Source organism: Pimephales promelas, chromosome 23, assembly GCF_988280905.1.
Source record: "Pimephales promelas chromosome 23, fPimPro1.hap1.1, whole genome shotgun sequence".
In the NCBI taxonomy this organism is placed as follows: domain Eukaryota; kingdom Metazoa; phylum Chordata; class Actinopteri; order Cypriniformes; family Leuciscidae; genus Pimephales; species Pimephales promelas.
Window position 1 is genome coordinate 19,722,243 of NC_142791.1, and position 15,198 is coordinate 19,737,440.

At 39.3% G+C, this 15,198-nt stretch overlaps 1 protein-coding gene across 2 annotated transcripts in view; it reads right to left on the reverse strand.

Moving 5' to 3' along the window:
• Nucleotides 1-234: 234 nt before the first annotated feature.
• The window catches only part of lmnb1 (lamin B1), a 51,494-nt gene continuing 36,530 nt past the window's right edge, over nucleotides 235-15,198 (reverse strand). For both annotated transcript variants that reach the window (XM_089126402.1, XM_089126403.1), the window contains exons 5-12: nucleotides 12,937-13,107; nucleotides 12,424-12,549; nucleotides 8,148-8,368; nucleotides 1,977-2,202; nucleotides 1,749-1,853; nucleotides 1,531-1,650; nucleotides 1,331-1,429; nucleotides 235-1,240 (exon numbers count right to left, since the gene is read on the reverse strand). In XM_089126402.1, coding sequence (XP_088982528.1) covers nucleotides 1,199-1,240; nucleotides 1,331-1,429; nucleotides 1,531-1,650; nucleotides 1,749-1,853; nucleotides 1,977-2,202; nucleotides 8,148-8,368; nucleotides 12,424-12,549; nucleotides 12,937-13,107 — 1,110 coding nt within the window. In that variant the 3' untranslated portion in view covers nucleotides 235-1,198. The remainder of the gene's footprint in view (nucleotides 1,241-1,330; nucleotides 1,430-1,530; nucleotides 1,651-1,748; nucleotides 1,854-1,976; nucleotides 2,203-8,147; nucleotides 8,369-12,423; nucleotides 12,550-12,936; nucleotides 13,108-15,198) is intronic.

The window sequence follows — 15,198 nt, forward strand, 5'->3', positions numbered from 1 at the left end:
CTGATAAGCATCTCATCACTCTGGCAAATTAATATTATTCAACATATCCCAGCCTTTTTACAGAAAATATTCCAAAATTTTCAAAACCCCCCTTTGTAATTGAAAACATTTTCTTAAGCAACTAATTTAATTAACATTTTTTGTCAGTAACTAATAACTAACGGATTACAGTTCATTCACAGATGATCATTTCACAGATGATTGCAATTATAATGAAAGAGAACACCCTGAAAATACATTCAATCAACACTTTATTCAATCATTTGAAATATAAAGGCTGCAGCAAAACAAAGCATGCAAGTGACAATTCTTAAAAGGTTAAATCAACGTATGTGTAAAGCTAGTGTTTGTTAGATAATACATACAAAAGCAGTACAAATACAACTTCAGCATCTTAGCTCCGACCACCTAATCTGTAAAAAAACTAAACAAAAAAAAACAAAAAAAAAAAAATTATACAGTGCTGAATCTTGAGGTTTAATAGCTTGCACACTGTGATAACTGATCATATCAGCAGGCAGTGTTTTCAGGGTCCGCTGGACACCCTCCTCTATGGGGGAGATGAGCTGCGCCCAAGTGAAAGAGGAGCGCTTCAGACACAAAACTGCAGCACTTTGAGACTAGGCTGGTACATATCCCATAAACACCCATAACCTCACATACAGAAAACATTCACTGATCCTACATTGGAGGACAAAAGTCACCTCCTCTCATAAAAAAAATAATGTGACAAAAATAAAGACTTGTTGTTAAGGAATTTTTCAGTTGACAGGTTAGCTGTCAACTGAACTTGTGATTGCGTAGTGAATTACTTTCAAAGAGCTGCTTTAAATACAATGAAAAACTTCAACATTATTCAAAGTACCATGCAAATGTGTCTACGGTCTGTAATAACTTTACTAAAACTATTAGCCATTATAAAAAACTGTCTATAAAAATACCAAAAATGCCATCTTATAAAATATAAACATGATAAAAAAGAAAAGGGTTAGTCACAGAATCTGATGTGGACGAGTTCAGAAAAGCATCCTCACTCACATGAAAAGAAAAGCATTTGGTTCATTCAGTTTAAGCTGAAACATTCACAATAACAAACTGAAGTGAGAGATTTTACAGGGAAAAAAAAAAAAATTTCACTCGATCACACAGGAAGCTTTATGGTGGGTAAACTGGCAGCTCTGATTGGCTGAAAAGTTGATCACATGACCAAACAGCCTCTCTTGGCAGCACGTGGATCTCCCTGTGAAAACAGTGTAACATTGAGCAGAACCTCACACAACACAATGACGAGGAGGTAATGGATGAAGCTGATGTGTGCTTAATATCAGACCTGCTGGTGAAAGAAGCGCTCCTCGATGACATCAGCGTCCTCCTCCTCCTCTTCCTCCTCCACTGTGGTGTTGAAAGCTGTGCTCCTCACAGCCACTTCCTATAGGGACAGGGATACTTCAGAACACACCGCGCCCTGTACAGGCCAGCGATGAACAATGCCTCCTGTAATAAGAGCTAGGCTGTGGTCATAAACCTCACCTCTCCATCTGGGCTCAGCAGAAGCACTTTAATGTCCTCGCCACTTCCCCATGAGCTCTGGCTCTTCCAGATCAGGTCAGCAGGAGGACTGGAGCTCACGCCTGCATCACACGCCCAGATCTGATCAGACCAAAACAAGACCCAAAAGAGAGTGTTTGAAGGCACATGCTGATATCTCAGGTGACAGGGCTTTACTTGTATATAGATGTGATGCGTACCGTCACTTTCTGTCCAGCCTTCAGGGTGTATTTAGCAGTGAATTTATACACCGCAGAAACATCACCGACAGTTTGAATCAGCTGAAATCCTGCCATGGGTTGATCCTGAAATATTAAAATCAAAAACTATCAATTTACTTTCCACCAACTTCAAAAGCGTAGGAGCATTAAAGTTAATTTAGAGTCCTGAATGAGTTTGCACGCGAGATTGCAGTGAGTCGAACGCACCTGCTCAGAGTTGTTGTGTAAGCGCATGAACTTCCCGTCCACGTCCAGCTCATCGATGCAGATGTTTCCAGTGGCAGATGCCGAGTGAGCGATGCGCACGCTGCTGCTAGCCTCGGACTTCTCCATGTCCACACGCTTCCTCTTCCCGTGCGTGGTCCGAACACTGCGGCTGGAGGACGCCCGCGACACCGTCACGTGAGACGAGGGGCTGGGAGACAGCTTCAACCTGACACCGGAGACATTGCGCTCAAGCAAATCAACATCCATGCAGGCAAACAAGAACTTCAGCCAAGATAAGAGCCAATGGCCAATGCAGCGGTGACAGAAACATCCGTTCAGAAGAGTCTCTGACACCGTGTCCTAACTACACGCGACGCGATAAAATTCCAGCGACAGCAAGTGTGTCTGTCCACACTAGACGCGACGCGACTGTGAGACGCCACACATTCAGAACAGCGTGTGAGCCTATGGTGTGAGCAGAGTCTCTCTGTGAAAGCGCACTGTTGGCCCGCACTCCCATTGGAAATGGGTAAGGACATAATCATATCAAGAAATAACATTATTAAAAATCAAAACATTAACAAAATATACTCATTGACTAATTGAAAAAAAAAAAAAAATCAAGTAGAATTTCTATAACTGTTTGTTGAACTGATAATCACTCTTTTGTGTGTTAAACACAATCTATACTTAATACAGACAACTTCCTTATAAAGAAAAAAAATGATCATAACCTATGACAAAATTATATTATAAACTAGATTAGTGGGTAACTAATTTAAAATTTCATAATTTTATAAAATCAGAACATTAAGTGGAAAAAAAATTAGTGGGGAACAAATAAGAGACAATAAGTGTAGTAATAAATCTGGTAAAACGTTACACATTGCTCTTTGTATTGTTGTAAAATACATTCATGAAAAACAAGATAAAAATCAAAAAGATCAATTATTTTATAGTCTTCTATAAAATTAACAATATATATATATATATATATATATATATATATATATATATATATATAAATATATATATATATATATATATATATATATATATATATATATATATATATAACACAAATGTATAGCACAGCTGTTTAATGAGGCTGCAACATATGATAGATAGGACAGAACAGAACAAAAAAAATACTATTAATCTTTCATTTCGCAAAAGTATTATGATATGATTAAGACCCCAATAGAGCAATAGAGTGCTCCACACAGCGCTTATGCGCATCCCGAACACTGAATGATGCGCCTGAGGCAACATGAGTCACAACGCACAGCTCTGTTTAGATTAGTTACGCATTGAAAAGTTCAAAGCACAAAGGAAATACATATTGATGCACAGTGTATTATAGAGTTATCTATCTATTAGATAATTATACATTATCTATCTATGGAATAGTTTATTGAGCCTTTTCTTTTAACAGTTTTACATTTCAGTTACTGTGTGCGTGAAGAACAATAGTGCTCTCCAATGTTGTGATAGACACGCGGTAAAGGAACATGATTGACGTAATACTGCAAGATAGTCAATTTATGTGAAACCAAAGAGCTTTATCTACAGATTAAGTATAATATTAACATTTAATCATCTTGGAGAGAGTTTCATCGTTGCCGAACGCGACGCGCTGTGCTGTTTGAATGTTGAATGACTGACGGCGCGCTGTGCTGTTTGCTGAATGGAGAATGACTGACAGCTGCAGCGGAGGGAAAAGTTTACGTGATCTTGAATTGAATGACTTAAATATTAATTTCTATCTCACATTATACTACAGTATGGCTTCATATTATACCCCCCCTCCCCCTCCCTCCAAACATTTTCTCATAGAATCTACACGATTCACGTAGGTCACCTATTTTGGTTTCAAAACGGCGAATTTCGCCGAAAGGCGAGTAGTTTTCATCTCTGCAAAAAATTAGCATATTGTGAGAGTTCATTATTTTCCATAATGTACTGATAAAAATTAAACTTTCATATATTTTAGATTTATTGCACACCAACTGAAATATGTCAGGTCTTTTATTGTTTCAATACTGATTATTTTGGCATACAGCTCATGAAAACCCAAAATTCCTATCTCAAAAAATTAGCATATTTCATCCGACCAATAAAATAAGTGTTTTTAATACCAAAAAAAAGTCAACCTTCAAATAATTATGTTCAGTTATGCACTCAATACTTGGTCAGGAATCCTTTTGCAGAAATGACTGCTTCAATGCGGCGTGGCATGGGGGCAATCAGCCTGTGCCATTGCTGAGGTGTTATGGAGGCCCAGGATGCTTCGATAGCAGCCTTAAGCTCATCCAGAGTGCTGGGTCTTGCATCTCTCAACTTTCTCTTCACAATATCCCACAGATTCTCTATGGGGTTCAGGTCAGGAGAGTTGGCAGGCCAATTGAGCACAGTAATACCATGGTCAGTAAACCATTTACCAGTGGTTTTGGCACTGTGAGCAGGTGCCAGGTCGTGCTGAAAAATGAAATCTTCATCTCCATAAAGCTTCTCAGCAGATGGAAGCATGAAGTGCTCCAAAATCTCCTGATAGCTAGCTGCATTGACCCTGCCCTTAATAAAACACAGTGGACCAACACCAGTAGCTGACATGGCACCCCAGACCATCACTGACTGTGGGTACTTGACACTGGACTTCAGGCATTTTGCCATTTCCTTCTCCCCAGTCTTCCTCCAGACTCTGGCACCTTGATTTACGAATGACATGCAACCACTGAGCAACAGTCCAGTGCTGCTTCTCTGTAGCCCAGGTCAGGCGCTTCTGCCGCTGTTCCTGGTTCAAAAGTGGCTTGACCTGGGGAATGCGGCACCTGTAGCCCATTTCCTGCACACGCCTGTGCACGGTGGCTCTGGATGTTTCTACTACAGACTCAGTCCACTGCTTCCGCAGGTCCCCCAAGGTCTGGAATTAGTCCTTCTCCACAATCTTCCTCAGGGTCCGGTCACCTCTTCTCATTGTGCAGCGTTTTTTGCCACACTTTTTCCTTCCCACTGAGGTGCCTTGACTCTGGGAACAGCCTATTTGTTCAGAAATTTCTTTCTGTGTCCTACCCTCTTGCTTGAGGGAGTCAATGATGGCTTTCTGGACAGCAGTCAGGTCAGCAGTCTTACCCATGATTGCGGTTTTGAGTAATGAAACAGGCTGGGAGTTTTTAAAAGCCTCAGGAAACTTTTGCAGGTGTTTAGAGTTAATTTAATTTAATTTAGCCAGCAGCCATATCACCCTGTAGCCCAAGACTGGTTGCCCACTGAAGCTAAGCAGGGCTGAGCCTGGTTAGTACCTGGATGGGAGACCTTCTGAGAAAGCCAGGTTGCTGCTGGAAGAGGTGTTAGTGAGGCCAGCAGGGGGTGCTCACCCTGTGGTCCGTGTGGGTCCTAACGCCCCAGTATAGTAATGGGGATACTATACTGTCAAAGAGCACCGTCCTTCGGATGAGACGTTAAACCGAGGTCCTGACTCTCTGTGGTCATTAAAAATCCCAGGATGTCTTTCGAAAGAGTAGGGGTGTAACCCCGGCATCCTGGCCAAATTTGCCCAGTTTGCCCATCCTGGCCAAATTTGCCCAAATCTGTCCATAATGGCCTCCTAATCATCCCCATATATACCAATTGGCTTCATCACTGTCTCCTCTCCACCAGTAAGCTGGTGTGTGGTGAGCGTTCTGGCGCACTATGGCAGCCGTCGCATCATCCAGGTGGATGCTGCACACTGGTGGTGGTTGAGGAGATTCCCCCCTCTATGTGAAGCGCTTTGAGTGTCCAGAAAGGCGCTATATAAATGTGATGAATTATTATTATTATTAATTAGTTGATTCAGATGATTAGGGTAATAGCTCGTTTAGAGAACCTTTTCATGATATGATTGGGGCAGCAGTGGCTCAGTGGTTCATGTGTGTTGTCTACGAACCGAAAAGTTGGTGGTTCAATCCTCGGTTCAAGTGTCGAGGTGTCCATGAGCAAGACACCTAACCCCAGCTGCTCCTAACAGCTAGCTGGCGCCTTGGATGGCTGACACCGCTGTCGGTGTATGAATGGGTGAATGTGAGGAAAATGTTAAGCGCTTTGGTGGCAATTAGGTCTATGAAGTCGCTGTATAAATGCAGTCCATTTACCATATATGCTAATTTTTTGAGACAGGAATTTTGGGTTTTCATGAGCTGTATGCCAAAATCATCAGTAAAAAAATAAAAGACCTGACATATTTCAGTTGGGGTGCAATGAATCTAAAATATATGAAAGTTTAATTTTTATCAGTACATTATGGAAAATAATTAACTTTATCACAATATGCTAATTTTTTGAGAAGGACCTGTATTATGGTAGCCCTGTTTGTGCTAAATAGTGTAATTTCACCTGTGCCGTTAATATGTTTATAAGCAACTGAAAAAAGCACAAATGTCAGGGCATTTCAAATCATCAAGGATCCCAAAAACACCTTAGACCCCAGAGAGTTTAAAATACTAGGCACATTACACCAGGGAAGGAAATTAGCATCAGCCAAACGCAGGTGATTTTGTGTTGTGGTTGGTAAACTCGCTTCACCTACCAGCCACCGTGCCGGGTAAATAAAAGTAGCATGCTGTTTCACCCGGACACTTTTAGATGAGGCACACCTTCAGACTTTACCCTATGGAATAAGCGATTTATTGTAGATCTTGTAGTATTAAAACATTAAACGTTAAAACATTGTCGGTTAAAAAAAAAGAAAGTGGCTGGTAAAAACATTGAGTGTGGACAAAAATTTCCATTGGTTAAATTTCCATCCCTGCGTTACACCCAGGGACGTTCTCGTGCTGTTAACGGCCACATGCTGACTGACTGCTCTTGATGACTGAGGGATTTTAAAATTCATTACTGTTGCCCATGAATCTGCACGAGCAGTGCTGGCATATTGACTATGTGCACGAGAAAAATGCTAACTTCCGCCTTGAGGGCGGATGTTGGGTACTTCGGTTCCGGTTGCCGTTGTTTACATCCTACATCAGTGGACCGGCTATCTAAAGCTTAGCTATCTAAATATATTTGTCTAAAACTATGTTCGTTTGTTCATTGTCAAGTCAACCAACACAGTTTTCACTCATATTTGGGTGGAGCCAGGCGCTGCTGCATTGTGAAAAGTAAACGATATTTCACATTTTGTCACCGCACCCAAGCAGTCGCTTCACAGAGTGGAGCGTTGCGTATCCATGACAACTAGAAGGAAGTTTTTAGGCTACTAATTATTTATTATATTATACCCTTTAACCAGGAGAAGCCCCTGGGTTTAGAACCTATTTTGAAAGGGAGACCTGTTTAGAAATATGTGTGAACAGCCTAATATGTGTTAAACAGCCTAACTTGATAACGAACGAACCAACGTCGGATACCTTTACTCCCTGTATGACATGTATAGTGGTTGTCAACACTGATCTATATGACGATAGTGGCTGTCAACAACATAGCCTCTGAACATCATAAACAAAACAATGGCCAACACAAACTGTTCTGGAAAATGCACTTTCTAACGCATGATTTCGCATTTTATAATGTATAGAGAGATATAACAGTTACCAAATCGCATAGCTTGAGCACGTAGCATGGCAACATTAATGTCCGAGTGATTCCACGTGTACCGCGTATGTACACGCCGTCAAATGTCCGCGAGCGAAACAAAACAAAATGTAGATCTACATCTGGGGAGCGATATTTATTTTTTCCTAGGATGGTAGGAGTGACGGGTAGGTTGGGGTTGAGGTAGGTCATATGCTATATATATATACAATAATAACGTTAAGTCAACGGTATTTATAAACACGCTGAAAAGAGATTATGAGTGTTGATAGCATGCCAAAAATACGTGATACGTGTCATACATACAATTTCATGAGATCAGTCTGAGCATGGATGTTGTTGTGACTTAACGTTCCCTTCAAAATGATGCAAATACTGAGAAATGTAATATTTAAACCCCTTCTCTCTTGCTCTGGGGAGCTGGAGGAAAATCATTAGCCAGTCGATGAACATAATCGACTGTAATATTCGGCAAATGTTCAAGACATCTGGAGAAACATACATCCTCTACGTCGTCCATCAGGCTACCGGAAACTAGACACCCCATATCGGTTTCGCAGCCGGAACTAGCATATGCTAACGTGCACATAGTCCATTCACCTCTCCTCCTCTCCCTCCAGCAACTTCCTGTAAGCGTTGATCTCCATGTCCAGCGCCAGCTTGACGTCCAGGAGCTGCTCATAGTCGTCCAGTTGCTGCTGCATCTTGGCCCTGATCTCAGCGATCTCGCGCTCCTTCTCAGCCAGTAACCGGCGGCTCACATATTTCTCTTGGCTCAGAGCCGCTTCCAGCTCACTGATGTGATCCTGCCACGCACGTGCCTGTTAAAGACACACAGCAAGGTAATCAAAACTAACGAACATCAAGTAGGAACATTTTGATTAGGATTACTTAATGGGTTTTTCATTTTTGGTAAACTCTTCCTTTATCATTTACTCATTTACTGAGGAAACCAGACAGAACTGCCAGTGGAAACCAAGCATGCCACACCTGTAAAAGTGAAGCCAAAACGTCTCGATCGCCCCCAGGTGTCCGGTCCTAGTATAGGTCATAAACCCCGAAGTTAAATTACACTTCAAAAATCCAATCCAAAAATGGTTTGTCATTTACTGTAGTTTTTATCACGCTGATGTAATTTCAAGTGTTAGCTTTAAATTTAAAATCAAAATTTCTATAATTAATTTTGAAAAAGTGCAGGAGCTTGTTCTTGCGATTGATTCTGCGAGAGTGAGGGCGGGGCCTTGATTTCATGGCTTCGCTTCCTGCTCACTACTGCGTATGTCTGGTCCCGAAATCGCGTCCGCACAGACTCAAGTTCCAAGATGTCAGCGCCATATCAGGATACTGGCGGCTTCACTTCTGACCCAGGGTATATGCAGGAATCATAGAGATGAATTTACTACCTTTTTTACTACCTCCACAATATTTTTTACTACCAACACGACATGTATTCTATGTAACGTTACGATGTTCTCAATATAATTCATAATCCCATGTTTATAATGAACAACGCGCTATGGTTATTGTGTTATTAAAACTGTGTACGCAGAGGGGCGGGGTGACCAAAGCTCATTATCATTTAAAGGCATGTGCACTGAAACGGCATGCTATACTAATGAGAATTTTTTTAATAAAAGTATATTACAAAGTTTTCATTTAGACCCTAAAGATTCATAATTAACTTGTATAAAAATGGCATTATATGACACTTTTAACCCTAGACCTTTAGTTATCCTAACCATTACGTTAGCCCTTAGCCCTAATAAGGTGAATAATAACCTTGGCACTTAAAAACAAATAACACTTAACAGGCATAAACATTAATAAAGATTAATGATAGTGTGTCACATAACACACACTTACTCACAAACACACATTCTCACACACGCAGACTTAAGCAGTGAAATTACTATCCCAAAACAGCAATTTATTTCATCGCATCTCTAAATGTGCTTCAAATATGGCACTGGTTTGCTCCCCCATTTTCAATTAGGGATGCACGACACCACTTTTTGCAGAACGAGACAGAGACCAATACTTTCATTTTTGGTACTCGCCAATATTACCGTAACCGATCCCTGAATTTTCACTGCATTTGTAATTTTAAAATGTATTAGTAGATAAACCAAAAGTTATGTCATATTAGTTGGCTTAATTTGTACATCAAATATATATTTCCTTCAGATATTTTCATGCTTAATTAATGCTGCTAAAAAGCATGCTTCTGTTTGTCACTGTTCATTCTATTGCTATATTTAATATTGCATATTTTACCTTTCATTTAGCACAGCACATGTTTAGAGCCGCTCCAGAAGAGTCAGTGCTGAGGATTGGGTCAGTGGTAATGTTTAGACACCAGTGAAATACCAATTATTTAATCCAATTTTGATACTACAACAAAAACTACCAGCCCAATTAATATGAATTTAAAACATTATTAAAAGTAAGCAGTCAGTAACAAAATAAGAACAAATAATTGAATTACAAAGCGGACAAATAAATACAATAGAACAAATAAAAGCTACAAATGAAATAGTGTGTTTAGAGTGTTTTTCGGATAGATTGGTACATTCATTTGAATAAAGTAATCAAATGAGAAAAAATTGCATATTCATTACTGTATAAATTAAATATAGATGGATATTTTTGTAAATTTGAAAAAGGGTAGACTATTTAGTCAAGAGCAGTGAGTAATTTATTTGTCCTTGACAATTTGTATTTGATTAACATGAAACCACAGTAGCAGGTTTATTAAAGTGCTGCCCCTTTAAAGAGATACTCCACTTTTTTTTGGAAATAGGCTCATTTTACAACTCCCCCAGAGTTAAAGAGTTGAGTTTTACCGTTTTCGAATCCATTCAGCAGATTTTCTGATACTTATAAGAATATCAGTAACCAGACAATTTCTGGTCTCATTGACTACCATAGAAGGAAAAAAATATACTATGGTAGTCAATGAGACCAGAAACTGCGTGGTTACTGATTTTCTTCTAAATATCAGAAAATCGGCTGAATGGATTCAAAAACGGTTAAACTCAACTTTTTAACTCTGGGGGAGTTGTAAAATGAGTCTATTACCAAAAAAGTGGAGTATCCCTTCTAAAACCGAACGCACGGGCCCCATTTGAACATGGCTAACTTACGTTCACTTGAGATATAACTGACTTTTTTTTACTAGGATACTCGCCAAGACGGCCGCTTATACATCATTTTGTGTGAATTTGTCCGTACAAGCGCAAGACAATTTTCAGCAACGTTATTCGAGGCGCTGGTTTGCGGGGCTGCGCGCTTTGGATGTTTGCATTCATTGAACTTCTGACCTGCACACGTCCAGTAATAATGTAGGGAACCACTTGTTATACATAAATCAGGTAACAGGTCATGTTTTACTTTACTTACATATAATACGACTTAGTTTTCATCCAAATAACATGTGCTGAGTGAACGATCAGGAGCATTCAACAGAAGTGTGCGTGCGATCTCTCGCTCTCATCAGTTAACTTTAATAATAAGCTAGATGATAAGTTTTAATTTTCTTTGCCATTGACATCCGACTGAACTACAAACATTCCACTGATGTCTGTTTGAAGGGATGTGCTCGACCAGCTCGCGCGTCTGTGCTGCTGCTGCGTGCTCAATCTACTGCACGTTTCCAGTGCTCGCGCACCACAGCTAAGTTATGTGTTACTATATTGCGTTTAATATTCCACTAATAAGACACATTTACTTCATAGACAGCCTTATTTTTTGGGAAAAAATGGAAACTCATATATTGAGGCGGTGATGAAAAATTTACTACCAAGTCAAATTGCGTTTGTTACCTTTTACTACGTTTCAAGGGCCGTAATTTTGGTAGATTCTTTTTACTACCGCACGGAAACCCTGTGACCAATGGAAGAGAGCAAAGGGACATCATCCATCTTTTTTACAGTCTATGGTGGAAACCAAACAGTTTCGGTTCACTTTGATTTCTGTTGTATTTTTTGACCCTACAACGGAAGTCAATGGGAATTTAAAACCAACATTCTTTTCTATACATGTTTGTCCATAGAAAAGTGTTATTCACTACTGTAAAGTAACACTGGCAGACAATCAAATTCGTAGTTTTATTATTTTCATTATCAATTAGTTGTTGCAGCTCTGACTATAATACACCCAAAAAAGAGGAATTTAAATCATGCTTAGTTTCACTTCAACAGCACAGCATGTGCAAACTCTGTAACAGCGTGTTAAGGATAGCTAGAGTAACAGTGCGGATCTCTCAATAATCAGAAACGTCACTTCTTGAAGACTGTCTGACAGGATTAAACAAAATCGAGTTTAGAGTGAACAAGCACTATAAAAAGAGAACAAGGTATAATGAGCAACAACAATTAGAAGGACCTTGAGTGAGTTCAATTGTGTGGGAAAGTGCAGATGATACATGGATATATATATATAGACCATTTCACAAGATGTAAACAACACTGGTCCAGAAGCACTTCCTGTTTCAGTTTTTTAACACTACAAAAAAGCTGGGATAAAATACAACCAACAGAACATTTAAAACTGAATCAAAACATTAAACAAACATCTTTAAGATGTTTTCTTTACATGTGAAATAAAGAAAACAGTTACAAACTGAAACAGGAAGTGCTTCTGGACCAGTCTTGTTTACATCTTGTGAAATGGTCATATAAATATATATATATATATATATATATATATAAATATATATATATATATATATATATATATATATATATATATATATATATACACACACACACACACACATATACATATCTATCTATCTATCTATCTATCTATCTATATCTATATATATCTATATATATATATATATATGTGTGTGTGTGTGGTGGGGTCAGACGCATACCTCTTTCTGCAGGTTAGTGAGCTGAGCAGCCAGACTCTCGACTCTCAGCGTGGACTCGCGCAGCTCCTCACGGGCCATACTGGCTGAAGAGCTATTCATCTCGGATGACAAACGCACGTTCTCCAGCTGAAACGCACACACAAGTCAGAGAAATGCAAAGAGGAACTAAACAAGCTTTCAGAGGAAGTCAGAAACTTGACGAAACACTTCTTCACACATGTGCAGAGATGTCACAAGACATCCGCTTGGACATGCTATAGACCATTTCAAAAGATGTAAACAACACTGGTCCAGAAGCACTTCCTGTTTCAGTTTGTAACTGTTTTCTTTATTTCACATGTAAAGAAAACATCTTAAAGATGTTTGTTTAACTTTTTGATTCAGTTTTAAATGTTCTGTTGGTTTTATTTTATCACAGCTTTTATGTAGTGTTAAAAAACTGAAACAGGAAGTGCTTCTGGACCAGTGTTGTTTACATCTAGTGAAACGGTCTATTGAAACGCCTGCGATCACCTTGGCCATGTATGTCTGCTCCATCTCCTCCTTGTAGAGTTTGATCTGGTCATCGTGTTGCTGTCTCATGTCTGCAAATGCCTGAGCCAGTTTTAAGTCGAACTCCATCTGCCGGCCCGAGTCCACCTCCACCAGACGGGTCTCGTGTCTGTGGCGTGTGTCCTTGATCTCCTGTCAACAATCACAGAACTATTAGCTGCAGTTCAAAGCACTTCACTGGGAAATATTCTGTTCAGTTAATAGATGAAGATAACTGATTATGCTCTCTTCCCTGTGACCTTTTCAAAAAAATGAAACCACATGACTGCAAACATTTCTCATGTAAAAAGTCTATTAGCAGCTAAAATTTCATTAGCTAAAATGACATATAACCGGGTCTTAAAGTGACTCATTCCATACTCTGTACACTACTTTTCTTTTTGAAAAATACTTCTCAGTAAGCATTCAATTGATCAATAGTGACAGTCAATATATGTTACAATAGACTTTCATTTCAAATAAATGCTGTTCTTCTGAACTTTCTATTCAAGAACAAACAACAGGTTTCAATTGTGATAAGAAAATATTCCTTCACCAAATCAGTATATTAAGGCCTGTTCAAAACAAGACGAATACCGTAAAACTTCAAATAGCCAAATAGGCGCCTGTCTCTTTTACACGCCTGGTGAAGCTGCAGGTTTGGGTAAATAAAGGCCGGCCTAAAATAGAGGCCGGGTCTGTTTTTTAGTTTCGGGTTGCATTTAATCTAAGACCCGTCAGATCGTCCGCTATTTGGTGGCTGCCAAAGCAAATTTTTGTCCCATCAAAGCCTTTTATCGGTGAGTAATGTAGAATAGAATAAATGCTGCGCTTGACAAGGCGCATAACGAGCAGAGAGAGAGAGAGAAAGTGCCCCGGCCACACGCGCACTCTCACATTTTCAAACACCACAAGCGCTGTCTTGCTTGACACATTAGTAAATGGTCGGAAGAAATCAGCCAAATGCTCCACATGAAGGCATGTTCATGTGGAGTAGTTGGCATTTTTAGAGATTAGAGACTCTGGGCCTACACTCAATGAACAACATAACACTAAATTATAAACGCCTGTCTCAAATACAATACTGTTCATAAACTAGATTTTTGCCTAGTCACCTTTGGCTTGCTTAGTTGGGGACAACAGTATTGTTCTGCCTGCATTGACACCATTTTACAAGAACTGAGCTGGATGATGACATCACTGTTTTCTCTAAAGCAGCTATAATATATAAATACATATACACACCCACACACACATATATATATATATATACATATATATATATATATATATATATATTAGGGGTTGAACGACTTCAGATTTTTTGAAGTCGACTGTTATGACATCAAAGTCGAGTCGACGTCGACTAGTCGCTGACGTCACTCATAAAAACACAAGAGATGAGACAGATTTGCAACATGCCACAATTTGCAATTAATTAACAGAAAATTATACAGACGCTGACAGCTCATAATGGGGCCGTTTACACCTGGACACTTCATGTTTTTACTGATCTGATTTATCAAAACGATTCCATTTACACCTGGTCACATGTTTTCGCATCCGATCTTCAAACAACTTGCTATATGCAGACATAACGGAGTTCACGTCACCGAAAGCAACAGTAATGAGCTGCATTTTATTGATCATCAGCTAATTTTACAATCAAAGATCGCACTGAGAGACTGGTAAGATCATTTAGTTTCTTTACTTTTAACAAAGATGATTGTGTGTGTTAAGCGTCTGTGACTTACTTTCACTTTGATTTACGATAGTTTGCACGTTGGCTTTATGAATGCTCAACTGCGATGCGTGTTATAGCTTCGTCATATAATGAATATAATAATAGCACAGGCTGCTCTCACACGTTTTATTTCAGCATTTTCAGCCTCCTCATGAAGTGGTTTGAGCGATCGGATTTAAATATCCGTCTCCAATGCGTTTCGGAGGGTATTTAGCTTACACCTGGTGTTTTCACGATCGGATAGCAATCAGATCACAGAAACACGTGAAGTGGCCAGATGTAGCTAAACAGCCCGCTGTTTACATCATCATTTGAAAAGGAAAAAAACAACAACTATAAATTCACATCTGCACGTTAGTGATGGATCCAAGTAATATTCCAATTGGTTGCGGGTGAATTAGAGATGCATTAATATGTTTAAATAAATATATGAAAAAAATAGGCTAATATTTGAATGATTTTAAAAGAGACTGCTCTCATTTCCCGGTAAAACAGTGAAC